General features: G+C 39.6%; 1 protein-coding gene across 1 annotated transcript in view; it reads left to right on the forward strand.

Moving 5' to 3' along the window:
• Positions 1–6,108: 6,108 nt before the first annotated feature.
• The window catches only part of b4galnt4a (beta-1,4-N-acetyl-galactosaminyl transferase 4a), a 145,147-nt gene continuing 136,209 nt past the window's right edge, over positions 6,109–15,046 (forward strand). Inside the window, exon 1 of the mRNA XM_007571760.2 lies at positions 6,109–8,103. Within this exon, the coding sequence (XP_007571822.1) occupies positions 7,962–8,103 (142 nt within the window). The 5' untranslated portion in view covers positions 6,109–7,961. The remainder of the gene's footprint in view (positions 8,104–15,046) is intronic.

Genomic DNA, 15,046 nt, shown 5'->3' on the forward strand with positions numbered 1-15,046 from the left:
CTAAATAAACCAAAGTAGTTGAAGGATATGACTCCATTTTACATTTTGAAATGAGTTTTTAGTTAAAAATACTCAGAAGTGGTTAGCTGTGAAAGAGCATAAAATCTTTAGCAGAATTTGTTTTTCAGACATTCCATTCCATTCATTTCAATGGGGCCCGAGATGATCACAAAAAGCAGAATATTTCATAAACCATACCAAAAGACATAGCTGTAACGTCCTAAATGAGCAGAATATGATACAAGTTGAATGCGTGAAAAAATAAGCAGAACTTAAGAGGCAAAAAGTGCACGGGAAATCCCCACAGCTTTCACACTAATGATTATTTCAGCCAATTTTAGAAAAAATACAGTGAGCTTACTATTTTTTCTCCCCTTTCAGTATTTCTTCTCTATTGCTGTTTCACAAAGCAACTTAATATGACACACACAGCAGGAGGAAATGTCACTCTGCGCTTGTTTAATGGAGGAAGAAACTCAAACGCACGGGGCAGCCAGAGTTGATCCGAAAGGGATGCAGTGGTCAAAACCTCTTAATGCCTCTGACATTTCAGCTCAGACCTCTCATCAAAGCTGCCGTGCTGCCCAGGAAAACAGTGAGGCGGGGGTATTTGTGAGAGAGAGAGAGTGACGAAAAGAAGGTGAAAGCTGAAGGACAGGAAAGCAGACAAAAGCATTCAGGCAGATGTTGGACGCATGTGACGGGAGAGATTTAAAAGAGCTCAAAGGAAAACTGAAGCCGAACAGTGTCATCTCCCTCAAAGTTAAACGTCTGAACATCACCGTACTTTGAGACGGTGCTGCAATCCCCCCTTGGCGATGCTCAGTGGCAGATCATATCACAACTTCGGCTGCACTCCCGGACACCTGTCACAACCAACTGGACAGGGACTCACATGTGTGGGCACAGTCGCTGGAACACACAGTGAAACAGCAACTCACCCGCCTCCAACCTTGTCTGTCTGTATTATTCTGATGCACACAGCTCCTTCTGCCTTCACCCAAGCATAGAGATCCTCGAATGGAGATTGAACGGCACCAAATGCTTCTTTGATGGGTGTTTGCCTGCATAAATAGACTATAAAGTCTATATTTTTTTCTCTCTCTATTTCACACCACTAATTGCCAGTAAATTGAGCCACATGTGGTCTTTGAAGTTTTAATGGGTCCATTGTCAATGCAAGTTAAAAGTCTGCACCTCGCCTGCTGTGTCTAAGTTGAAATAAACTCAAAAACAAAAGAAAGACATTTAATTAGTTTCTCTTTGCAGTCTGGTGAAAATAAGTTTTGCCACCAAATATGATTGTATAATTCATGGTGTGCTTCAGCCAGGTGATGGAGGGAGAAGCATTTTAAAGTTATTTTTTGTTGTTGTTTTTAATCAAAACCAGTGAACGTGATAAACAGCTACGGATTTCAGACAACAGGACATAACTTTAAAGCCTATCATAAAGTTAGTTTTACTTTAAATCTGAGGTCACGCTGTAAACCGAAGTAGGTCAAAGGTGAAAAGTGAAGAATTCTTTTGCTCAAAAGATGATATTATTAGAGCAGTTATTATACATACAGTACATATGTCTGTGTGTGTGTGTGTGTGTGTGTGTGTGTGTGCGTGCATGCGTGATGTGTGTGTGCGTGTGTAAAGATTCCCATCAATGCAGGAAAGCAGGAAGAGCTGAAGGTTTGCCACAGTGTTGCATCACCTTACCTTGCAACATTCAATGCCTTTGAGAACTGACAATTAGTTTTGAAAATGACATGTTTTCTTCTCTCCTTTTGCTGAGATTTGTTTGTTTCTTGGCTTCAGTATTTCACAGACGACATCATTGTTTTTGATTAGTTTTTTCATAAAAAAATTATGATATTGTGTTGTAAAATCTGAGGTCAAATACTATGACCTAGAATATATGAGATAAGAGATAGCGTAATTGTGGAAGCAATTAAAGAAAGTGTCATAGTTTGCAGTAAAATGATGGACCCAAATGCAGAAACCGACCATGGTGGAAATGAGCCGAGTCTTTAATAACCAAAGTATAGAGAAATTTGCACATGAATGACACCAGAACCAACAAAAATGTTCCCAATATACAAAAACAGAACGTGAATAAATAATTCTTTACAGCAGGATAGTGAAATGAATAAAAATTGGTCTATATAGATGATGGATGAGGCTGTTTTGAAAAAGGATGGGGAAAGAGACTTGATTCTATTTTTGTAGATTCAAACATCAACAAAAATATTTATTTTTGTAGATGTTTGAATCTACAATTTGTAGATCTACAATCTACAATGTGTGAAACATGTCAGTTGTGAAGTCATTCCAGATGTCTGTGTTCACCACCTTATTTGCCTCTATGAAGGTTTAGCCTGTTGGGCTTACTGTGTATTGCTTAATGTGTAAATTATGTTATCTGACACCAAATAAATAAACAAATAAATAAACAAACAAATAAATAAATAAATAAATAAATAAATAAATAAATAAATAAATAAATAAAATAAAATATTAGTTTTTGTAGATGTTTGAAACTACAACAGTATTTCAAACCCTAATTAACAAGACATGTTTTATTCTCACTGTGCTTAAAATGCAGAATAGACTGAAGATAATAGTGCATCTTATAGTCAGAATATCCATCCATTTTCTTTACACCCTTGTCCCTCAGTGGGGTCAGGAGGGGTGCTGGTGCCCATCTCCAGCTAACGTTCCGGGTGAGAGGCGGGGTTCACCCTGGACAGGTCGCCAGTCTGTTGCAGGGCAACACAGAGACACACAGCCATGAATACACACACTCACACCTAGGGGCAATTTGGAGAGGTCAAGTAACCTGACAATCATGTTTTTGGACTGTGGGAGGAAACCGGAACGGAGAAAATACAAACTCCATGCAGAAAGACCGGGGCCAGGAATTGAACCCAGAACCTTCTTGCTGCAAGGCAACAGCTCTACCAACTGCGCCACTGTGCAGCCTAGTCAGAAAATCAAGGGCTGAAATTATGAAGGTATATAAATATAACAGTAAGTCAGGCCTGAAACCCTGGACTTCAGTTTTTCAGTTTTCTTGAAGTGTTTAAGTAACTGTTCCCTAATAGGACTAATTTTACATGACAGTATTGTTTGTTTTTAGTTATTGGAGAATTTAATGTCATTGTCATATTTTTAAGCAACTTTTAGTTGGAATGGAATTACATTTTTATCAACCATATTAAAAGTTGTTATATTAGTAATAACAAGAGGCAACAAAGAACCAACTTACTTCTTTTTTCATGATGTTTAGCAAATTCTTACAGTGTGACATGACTCCAAACTGGATATCTAACAGCTGACAGACCTTAAAACGTGTAATATAAAGAGCGACATCAGCTTTAACATGGTGTCCAAAATGATCAAATTCAGTCATGTTTATTACAGAACTGGTTCTCACACATTTCTTTCTGGTAAAATGAAGCTTAAATGAAAATAAATCGATGTTCTCCATGAAAAAAAACAAACTCCCCACAAAGAAATAATGTAGGAGATTATGCAAACTTTTAATTTATTTAGAATTTTCCAATAATTTCAAACACCTTACATCAGCAGTACAGTTACTGCAGACTGTTGCCCTACTTAAAACACGCAAGCATGGCTTGCCTTTAATTTGTATTCCACCACCAGGCGGCAGTCTTGCACTCACATGGAATTGTCTGTCACACAAACTTGAGTAGAATTTAATTGTTAGATGTCTGGAAATCTGAAAGACCTGAGGTATGCACTTTATTCACAAAATAAGTAAATCATTTGAGCTGTTTTTAGTTTCAATGTTACCACTTGAAGAGATCAACTCTTCATCTCTTTTTTTTAAGATTGCTTTATTATCATTTTGGTTACAATATAAAGTTTTTAGGGCATTAAATCTAATTACTTTGCTTTATTCTTTTCTTTTTTTTTTAAATCTTATTTTTCTATTATTCTTTACTCTCCTCCTTACTGCACTGTCCAATTACCTGAATCAGATTAGGATTTGTTGTGGCATTAAGTCAATCAAGTTACTCCATCCATCAGCAACATCTCACTTTCCAGCTTTTGTTGAGAAAATCTGATCAGATGCTGAGAAGCAACCAGACCCACCATTCCAGGGTCCCTATTCATTTTCCTCAGGCTGGCTGGTACCGTGTGTCTGGACTCACAGGTTTTTGAACAGGACTCAAAGAAGAACGATCTCGAGTCAGTGCACAGCTTCAGTTGTTACTGCTAGAAACCAGTGATCAGGCCTGAAGTCTGGGTGTAGTGAGACTCAGACTTGAGCCTTCAAATACACATAAAAACAGTTACAAAGTCAGCCTTCCATCACCCGAAGAAGATTTTCAGGACCGAAGAACTAATGTGCGTTTATCTTAAATCACACTGATTACTGCAACAGACATATGTAGTTGATCCAGAACACTGCTGCTCACCTTCTCACTAAAACCAGGAGGATAGAGAACATCGCCCCAGTTTTAAAATCCTTACACTGTCTCCCTGTAATTCAGAGAAGAGACTTTAAAATACTGTTTATAAGTCACTGAATAACTTAGCACCGAAATTCATTAACTGTTCCATCAACCCTCCAGGCCACTCAGGTCTTCTGGTTCTGGTTCGCTCTGTATTCTCAGAACATGCAGAAGCAGCATTCAGCTTCTGTGCACCACAAATCTGGAACAAGCTTCTAGAAAACTACAGAACAGCTGAAACGCCGAGTTTCTTTAAATCGAGGTTAAAAAGCCATCTGCATAAAGTTGCTTTCAACCTATAATTGTCATGAAATGTGAGTTGTTGGGTGATCCAACATTCAGCATGCTCCAAGCTGGGAGCATGCTGAATGTTTAATGAAAAAAATGATAAAAAGCTTACAAAAAATCCCACAGGGAATTTTAGGAGCACTAAGTATAAATGAACTAAAATAAAACAAAAACAACACTGATCTTGTCAAAGTAAAGCAACACGGAATACTCAAGCTAGAATAAATAAACTAAAACTCTAAAACTCTTAAACAATCAGGGATCTTAACTTTAATCACTGTAGCATTGACCAACATATTTGATGTGCATTGATGATTTTGATGGTGGCACTTGACCGCATTTATTGTTTGTTACTGTATTGTGTTTGTACAGTGGCCTTTGAACTGCCTTGTTGCTGAAATGTGCTGTAAATAAACATGATTGATTGTCCCACTTGGGCAGTCAATTCATTTCAGTAAAACTAGAAGGGCATCCACCCTAAGACTGGCTCAGCACCGTCTCAAGTGGACAGTTTAAAAATCTGCTTAAATTGCATCCTCACCACATCCTGTTCCGAGGGAGGTCGTGTGTCAACTTTAAATAGGCAATCAATAGACACTCCATTTAATTAAGGTGTGCTGGAGAAAGGGTGCATCCAAATATCCTCACTGCTATTCAATTTATTGCAGATACTGATTGTTGAATATTATGTGTGTGTGTGAGACGAAGGAGTTTGTCTCCGCTTGGTCTGTCTTTGCGTCCTTGGATAAGACACTTCATCTGCCACGCCTACTGGTGGTGGTCAGAGGGCCTGATGGTGCTAACGTGGAGCACCAAATGGAGGATTAAAAAATAACTAAAATGATCCTTTTTTTTCTCCATCCGCCAAATTTGTTTGAAAACACACATATTTCTTACATGAAAGAGTCAAAATTCAGATAAATTCTTCAAGAATGTTGTCACATAAGAACTATATACAAAAAACATTGCTAGGTCGAACATGAAGAGGAAGTTTTCTAGATTGACGGCAATCTGTGATGCTGATGCACAAATTACAAGTAGACTTCTGCAAAGCCGCTGAAACGTCCTGTTCTCAGCTAACACGTTGGACATGTCAAGAAGAAAAGAATCCATCTCCAACTATTGACATCTTCAAATGACACTTCATTGACTTTATCACTGATACTCGGCCTGTCACTATAATACATTTTGCAGAACGATGATTTGTCCCTGAAGTTAAACCATATTGTTGTTTTCAGGCCATTTTCAAGTAATATAAATTCAATGAATATTTAACGCTGGAACTGGAAGACATTTTAAATATTCAATAGAAATAAAAAAACAAACAACAGAACCAATGTGTATTGTCCTTCAAAAAAAAAGACCAAAAGCACTAGGCTGAAGACGTCATCCAAGTTTTAGGTAGAAAGAGTGAGGAAAAAAAAAAAAGAAAAACGACAAATCATGCAAACGGAAATAATTGAGCTTATTTCAATTTATCATGTCATTAGTTGCCTATTGAGACAGACCTAACTGTCTTTTTCCAGTTCAGTTTACCATAAACAGGAGATCAACACTGTACATCTGTTTCCTGTGGAAAATGTTTTAGGTTATGAATTCAGTTGTTAAATAATGGATCATACTAGCAGCCTGCAAAAAAAACAACAAAAAACGGTCAGGTTGAACGTCGTCATCCCGCCTCCTCTGCCCCGTTTGCAGACTTGCAATTGGTCGGCTGGCTCGCCACTCCCCGACCACCCAGGTTAGGTTGCTCCGTACCGTTGTGATGCTGCTCAATTGATGGGCGTACAGAAAGATACCCTTACGTGTTCCCATTGTGCAGCACAACAAAAACCATGTTCGTTTCTGTCTGCGTTTGCTTTCTCTGCGGCAAAATCCTCCCGGAGATCCGCTGTTTTTTCTCCCACCGCACTGCTTGATAAGCGGCTCTGGCTCAGTTGTTGCGGCCGTTTTAAAGGTGGGTAAAAGAAAGCTCATGACAGGAACAACAACACAGGGCAGCGCATCGCGGCTAGCAGCAGCAGCAGCAGCACACCAGCGTGCATCACTTTAATTCAGGTGAGCTTGCCTGACTGGGGTCCTTCTACGCACGCATGGCGGACTCGGACACTTTGGGGAAATTGCACCTGCCGTGAAGAGGGAAGGGAACCGAAGCACATGGACGGATCTGCTCCCTGGACCTCACGTCGGACTGTCAGACCTGAGTAACCTGCGCCCTCGTCGTGCCGCCATGGAGCGTTAACAGTTTTAATTGTGTTATTTATTTGTTTTTTGTTTATTTGTTTGTTTTTTTACTACTCGTCGCGGGGGCTTCGAGAACCCATCCGAGTGCGAGGATGACAGCTGATCGCCCCTCCTCTCCCCGGACCGGGATAAAAAGGCGCTCCAACTGAGTAGTGCGCCGCCTTCTTTCTCAGCTGTGTGTGTGTGTGTGTGTGTGTGTGTGTGTGTGAGAGACAATAGATAGAGCGCACGGGGCTGTAACGTTTGGCTTCCTCCTCGTCGGGTTCTTCACTCCTCACGTCCTTGTCAAAGATTTCACACAAACGCCATCAGACCGCATCACTGATTCGCTTCTCCTCATTTGCAAAGATCACACCCTCCATTAACGGGCTCACCTCTCCACATGGAAGGAAACTTCCATTCCTCCTCTTGCTCCTCTTTGATGCTTTGCGCTAAACCCACGGCCGGCGGGGATGATCCTTGAGTGGCCGATGAAATAATCAGCGTCGCGGTGTCAGCAAAGGGCTTGAGCCCCAGGGGATTTGGATAGATTATCGCTAGAGTGCTATTTTGCTCACCCGGTCACACTCTCAACGGAATTTAGCGGCTTTGGAGCTGCAGCCTTTTCACTGCTTTCGCCCAAGTGCGTGTAAACTCTAAAGCTACAAAGAGGAAGAAAGAGAGAGAGAGAGAGAGAAACAGGGGTGAATCCGCAAGCAATGCCTTGCACAGAGGCGCTTGGATCCACATCAGAGGACGCCACCAAAGTGCCGTCACGCCGCGGGTGTGGGGGGATGAGACGCACCTCGGGGTTGTAGTCAGCAAGCAGTCCGTGCCGCGGGATGCCTTCGCCGTGACTTCAGGAGAGGCTGGTCCGCCAAGCAGAGAGAGCCCAGCGAAGAGTCCAACAGCAGCGCCTTCAAGGACCACTTTCCCCGGACCCGTTTTGTCTCCTATCCACCGGAGGATGTTTCAGCGAGGATGCTGCGCTTCCCCGTGAAGAAGATCCGGAAGCAGTTCAAGCTCCTGCTGCTGCTGGTGCTGCTCACCTCGGCCGTGTGGTTCACCTACCTGCACATCAACCAGGGCAAGACCATCAAGCTGCACTTCAACTACGGAAAAGGTAGAATCCATTCACAAAAAAAAAAGAAAAAGAAAAAAATATCTGGAGCTTTAAGTGGTGACTTGACCTCATTTTGCTTAAAGTCATTAGTCAGACCTTTCTGTGAAATCAATCAAATTAAGTAGGTGGTGTTTGTAAATTAATTATTTTTCATTTAAAAGGTGATTTAATTCATTATTTCTTCCTTAAAAGCAAAAGTTATATAGATTTGTTACACCCTATATAACTCCTGCTATATATATAATATAAAATATAAGATATTATATATCTATTTTTTAAATAAAACATATAAAATATTTCTTATTTTAATTTGTTGCTCATAAAACTCCAGAATTACATGTAATGGGACAGACTTGACAGTTGTCCAGTCATTGACAACCTCCACATAGAGCGGTAAGCCAAAGCGGTCATTGCCAAAGAAGCTGGTTTTTGAGAGAATGCTCCGTGTCCATGCATATAATGGAAAGTTGAGTGGAAGGAAAATGTTTAGCAGAGAAAAACGTGCAAAACAGTTGGAATAAGCACAGCCTCGAGAGGATTGTGAAGCAAAATACTGCCAAGAATATGATCAGGAAAGTCAATGAACCGTCACTCAGTGGTCCAAAAATCATCTATCAGATTAAAGTAAGGAAGAAAGATGCATTTGTTTTTCTTTTCTCAGGTTAGATTTAAAGTCTTAGAGTTGAGAAGAATTGAGAAACAGAATCCATGAAGTTTTTTGCTTTTTATTAGTTTTTTAAGCCCATACTGCAGCTGTAAATAAGGAAACTTTATAGCACTCTAGACTTATCACCTCCATTCCTGACCACAGTGACATAATCAGTCAGGCCAAACTGAACCCCAACCAAGTACTAACTTCACAAAGTGCAGAATGTATGGGGACATGTTTCTGTATTTAATTTTTTTTTCTTTGTTGGATTTAAGTAGTATTCTGCATTTCTAAGAAATTATGTGTTTGGGCATCATTAGCACATAAGCGGTAAAAAATAAACAGAAATAAAGACTCAAATTGTACCACTCTGTGTGCAGTAAACCTCAATAAAATAAGTTTTACTTGATCAAATTACTAAAATAAATGATCTCTTCCATGATATTCTGATTTACTGAAATGCATCTGTGTCATGTGTCTGTGCCTGTTATAGTATTCGCTGCTACTGTAATGCTGTCTTCCCGGGGATAAGAGACAAATGCATTCAATCATTTTAGGAGTGGTCAACAAACATGGAAACCAAACGGATAGAAAATATGAATAGACACGTAAACAGGCTCGTGCCAGTTAAAGTTCTGAAGATAATCATTAGCCTCCTCAACCTTTGCTCGAGCTTCGTTATAGAACATTACATTTACAATATAAAAATGCCTGATTAACATATTTTTAATACCCTACATAAGTTGTTTTTATTTTTTTTATGGAGTGGTGGTGTAATAAAATGACAAACCATTCCAGAAGGAAGGATAAAACTCCTGTAAAAGCTGCCACAGTCAGCAGAGCAGCAGCAACGGTAAATAGCTGCAGCTGTGGATCCGGGAGGGAACAATCGCTAGTCATCAGACAATCTCACAAGTTGTGATGAGGTCAGTGTTGTCTTTACCTAAATATAAATATCTATTAATTTCATAGGCTCAATAAAAAAAAATAAAAAAAAATTCTTCCAAGAAACTCTAGCTCTGCAGGTGCACATGACCCTATAGTGCGTGAAGAAGTAACAAAGAGAAGGGCGCAGGTCTGATAAATTAACAATAGCTTCCTCCCGGAGGCCAAGTAAAGAGCAACGCCGTCCGGGGCCACGTCGAGAGGCGGGCCGTCGCTTTCCACATTAATAATCAAAGGGCTTTTCATGAAGGTGGCCTCAGAGGTCTTAAGCTGCTTGGAGGCATATATCACGTCGTGGGCAGATGTTTTATTTTTATTTATTTACCTGCTCCATATTACCAGGGCTTAATTGCTGCGGTTGTTGTAAGATGATGCAGAAAATGACAGGAATGCCTGATGTGAAGTGGTGAGCCTGATTGGAAGCGTGGCTCCCTGCATTCCTGACGCTGACGCGCTTCTCGTATCTGCCGCAGCTGCCGATGTAAGGTGATGCCTAATGATTGTGATGTCCTTGAAGGGTGTTCGCGGCACTCTCTCTCTCTCACACACACACACACACACACACACAGATCATTTTAATGTCTGGGGTTTTCCTAGCAACAGACTGGGTATAGTTTTCTGATGACTGGTCCCCTGTATCATGCCGAGGGGCAGCTTAGAGGCTGCGTCAGGATTTATGAGTAATTACTATAGTTGCGTGTGGCAAACTTTTCTTAATGAACATTATCGGTTTTCTATGTAGCAGAGCTATGGTTTTGCAAAACACCAAGTTGTTCGTAAGTACCGATACAAAAAACAACAGCCAATTTACAATTTTAGAAAATGCTTTTTTTCAGCCCCTCAATAAATCTTGTATCCATGATTTTAAAATACTGCACCTCTCCCAGTTTTGATGTTAATATTCGACAATGGTATGATTTGAGGATGGGCCACCAGTAATTAAAAGAAAATGGGGATTAGGAAGGGGAGAATAAAAGCATATTTTTTATGAATAAATGTTTCTTCTCTCAAAAGCATCCCTTTACATGATTCATAGTTGGTATGGAGCTCTGTCCTTTAACAGCTTCATTTTGGCCCTAATCTTTTTCTTGTCATTTTGCCCAAACAGTCAAAGTCATGTTTGATCTTAAATAATCTGTCCAGATGCATTTTGTGGACAAAGATACAAGTCTGTACCTTGGTCATTCCTGGGTTGTTTTCAGGTCATTGTAGCTGGTTGCCTTTCATCTGATGGTGACAATTTGTATCTCAAAGTATCAGGATAAAATGAGGTGCTCCAAAGGGAGTGTGATCACAAATACACCAGAGAAAACTGATTTTATAGCGAATAAATCAGACTAACTAAATTTCTAGAACGGCCTTGACCTCAGTCCATTTGAAAATTTATGGCCAATACCCCTAAAGCCATCTCTTCATCAGGAGTCCAACTGCTTAATAAACTCTACTGTTTCTGATGAGTGGAGTGGTCGAAAACGCAGCCAAAGTTATGTCAGAAGCCTGATGATGTGGTTTCTCTGCAAGTTGGTCATCAGCATTTATCCAAATATCATTTGAGTTTGTGTGCATAATTGTGGCTTTGTGAGGATGAGAGCAAATGGCGTGTATTTCAAACTTGTGGATCTAATTGTAGTTCTAAAAAGACGAATAAATCTTTCTCATAATTGTTACCCTGGTTTAGAGGTACGTTTAACTGCAACTTCAGAATTAGCAAATTAGCATTCTTGTGCGTGACAATTGTTTGCAAACATCACACCATCAGCTTGTAATTTTGCCGTCGTTGCTAGAAAACCCCTGCTAACATGCACAATAGTGTGACACTGCCTTTGCATTTCCTGAAAGCAGAGACACAAACGCACAATGATGATTTTTGACAGCACCGTTTTCCACATTTTAGGGCTCCCTCTAATAGCCAGTCTTTGTGACTCATCTGCTGTGGCCGTCAGCCGAGGGAAGGGAGTTGTTATGTTGGGCTTCACTGGCCTGTTTTCTTGTCTTTTTTTTTTTTTCTCTCTGCCTTAATTGACTGTCTTCCGTTAAGCGGGCATCTGAGCAGGTCAAATCACTTAACCTCTCATGAATAACCCTGTCGTCTCTTGGAAGAAGAGGGGTTTCTAAGTGAGATGTAGCCACTGCTGAAAGTGGGCGCCTGCGTCAAGTGTGTTAATATTCTCATCAGGCTAGGAGGTTTTCGTTTGTTTTTTTTTTTCTTCGCTACCAAACAAGAATATAAAAGTGCTGACATGAGAGTGGCTAGAGTAACATAGTTTGTCTTTTGGTGGATTATTTGATTATTATTTTGATTTGTACCTGTTTGGGCGACGATTTTCTGATCCTTGACATTTATGCACTTAGAAAAATATAGACATGTTGGCATAAACTGCGCTCAGGCTTTGTCTGTCTAACAGGAAATGATAATCTATGAAATGTTAGTCGTTAAACTGAAATACAAAATTTCATGTGGAGATATGGATTATCTGAATTCAGCCAGTCAAAAGCTTGCAGAGCATTCATACCGCTTCAACTTTTTCGCATAACTAGAAACTTATGTGGTTTATGGTGACTTAATTTGACAGCTGAATACAATGAGGTGCATAATTACGAAGAGGAAGAATAATGGCAGATTGTTTTCAAAGTTCTTTTTCAAACAAAAATCTAAAAAGTGTGGGATTCAACAGTAGAACCAAATTTGCACATTTTGAAAGTGAAATCTTTACCTGTTTTTCTTTGGAAAACTGCTTAAGCCAAGTAAAATTGGATCTGTGAGCATTAATTATTAAGTCACTTTATAAAACATGGATATGCTTTCTAAAATATTTTGTTATGTCTATGGTTTTAGATTTGTGATCTTAATCCTACTGGAAGCTGAACCTCTACCTACGTCTCATTACATGTTTAAAGCTTGGGATCTGGTTTTATGACCTATTTTTAACTTCTTCACAACTTTATTTCTGACCAACTGGGAGAGTTCTTTGGTCTTCTTGATGCTTTTTGTTCAATAAGATTGTCTAAAAACCTGATGCCTTCACAGAAATGCTGAATTTGTACTTGGATCAAATTGCATAATTAAATGCCATGCTTGCCAGAGTTTTATTTGATAATAAAAAAAAAAGTGTTTTCTATCCCTGTGAAACCATATCCATGAATTATCTGTGTTGGTCTGCTACATAAAATCCCACATAAACCATAACAGTTGCAACATTTATGGTTGCAACATTTCAAAAAGTGTTTCTTTTTCTTAGCCATGCTTCAAAACGAAACGAGGTTAGCTTTTATTGTGATCGACCTCTTACTGATTGTTAACCCTTCTCAAGGTTAAACGGCTGTGAGTGTTAATATTTTATACCATGGTTTAATTGCAAAGAAACCGGTCGCACATAATAATTCACATTGGAGCGTTTTGGTTCAGATTTGTCATCGTTTGGTGGCTTAAGCTGGCCTCAGCTGCGTTGTAAAGAGCCATCATTTTCTGCAGGTAAATAATTTAGTACGCGATGGAGCTCTGTGATAAAACGGTGACAGAATAGTGATAGGCAGTTCAAACACGGACACCTTGTGATTTGTTTTATTTTTATTGGAGATGGTTGGAGAGTTGTGGGAAGTATTTCTTTCTAAATGGTGACACCAGAACAGTAAAGTTAGGAAGGGAAAACGTGATTTTTATTTTTTATTTTTTTTGCGTTTTGCGGCACAGAGAGGGGCTTTCTACTTTTACTGAAGTATACTTTGTACTGAAAAGGCTCTGCAACTTTAAAAATTTTGTAAAGCCTCTTCAGATGACATAATTTAAGAGGCTTTCATTAAACATATCAGTGACCATATATAGACCATTTATAGATGCTTTATTTAAATGCCCAGTTGTTGTTGCACCTATGACGGGAAGAAGAGCCAGGAAGATGTAATTAAACAGTTTTCCGAGTGCTGGCCAGCCAGCCTGGCCTTATTTAATCAGAATTTCAATGAGGAAGTGTGTTGGCAGGCGGTGTTCTGCTGCATTTTAGATGAGTGCCACATTTCTGTGGCCACCCAGTTGTACAGCAGTCCCCCTGTTTTCCAGCATCAACAGGTCCTCTGAGGAGGAAAAAGGCTGGCCTCCACACACAGGCCTCTATTGATTAAGTATGATTACACACACGAAGGGGGGCACACATGCCGGCGCATACATTTAGCCATCCCTCGGACAAACACAAATCTGTTGCCTTTTATTAAAATAGAAAAAAAAACAACAACAACCTCATAGCGCGTCCCTGTCGTCGGCACTTTAAAGTAGGAGGAGGAGATCTGGGAAGGAAGGGATGTCTCAGGGGCCTCGACAGATTGGTGCCTCGGTTGCCCATGGAGACAACATATGGGAGAGGAGCTTGTAGTGTGTGTAGCTTATTTTATCTATACTGGAACATTAATGGGTTCTGATGAAGCATACAGTTTAATATTAGTCAAAAATCAAGCAAAACTCGAGGACTTTTTTTTAATGCTTTTTTTTTTTTTTACTTTGATTTCTACTTCAAGAAGAGTAACGTCAGTCGGATAGAAATCCCTTTGCGTTTGTAGGTTGTTTGCCTGTAGGTTGGATTTGGGTTCTTGTTAAGCTTTCAGCTGGAACATCCTTTAGAAGGTTTTCTGTACCTGCATATTTTCAGATGTTGTTCTCATGATTTCTCTACAATACTTAAATTTAGTGTTGTAGTGAGACATAAACCCACCCACAGGAGAATATTCGCAACCTTTTGAATATTATTTAATCATGCAAGAGTGAAGATGATCAATTAACTTGTCATATTTGTAAGTAGCTGGTTATTAGTATCCCGCGGTTTTAACCTCTGCTCTTGTTAACCATATCATATGGATCACGTCGGAGCGAGTTATAGCAGAGCCCAACAGAGGACCCGGAGTCCGCAACAGCAAAGAGATTTTGGGACATTAATGCAGGGATTCTGTGTGAACCCAGCTGAGTGGTGTTTATTTTTAAGCATTACCTCCCCACGGGGTTTTCTGTATTCAGAATTTCTTTATCTAGGTGGAAGGAAGTCGGATATCAGACGACGGTGAAATTTATTATTACCTCGTTACCAGAAACTTTGAAGTACAAACTTTTGATCTAATGCACTTTATATGTTTTTTTTTAGTGCCACACTGAAGAATATTGCTGGTCATGATCAGAAATGGATTCTCTAATTTAATTTCTCTTTTCTCAGAAAATGACTAAAATAATATCAATTTCCACCTTTTTGAATGATATTATTTGGATGTAGATATTGTATTTCATTTGAAGATCTGTATTGATGTGTCCAGCAGTGTATTGCTGTTAGCTTGGATCTTTGGGTCTGTGTTGCTGTTAGCTTGGATCTTTGG

This window comes from Poecilia formosa, unplaced genomic scaffold, assembly GCF_000485575.1.
Source record: "Poecilia formosa unplaced genomic scaffold, Poecilia_formosa-5.1.2 Scaffold287, whole genome shotgun sequence".
Lineage (NCBI taxonomy): Eukaryota > Metazoa > Chordata > Actinopteri > Cyprinodontiformes > Poeciliidae > Poecilia > Poecilia formosa.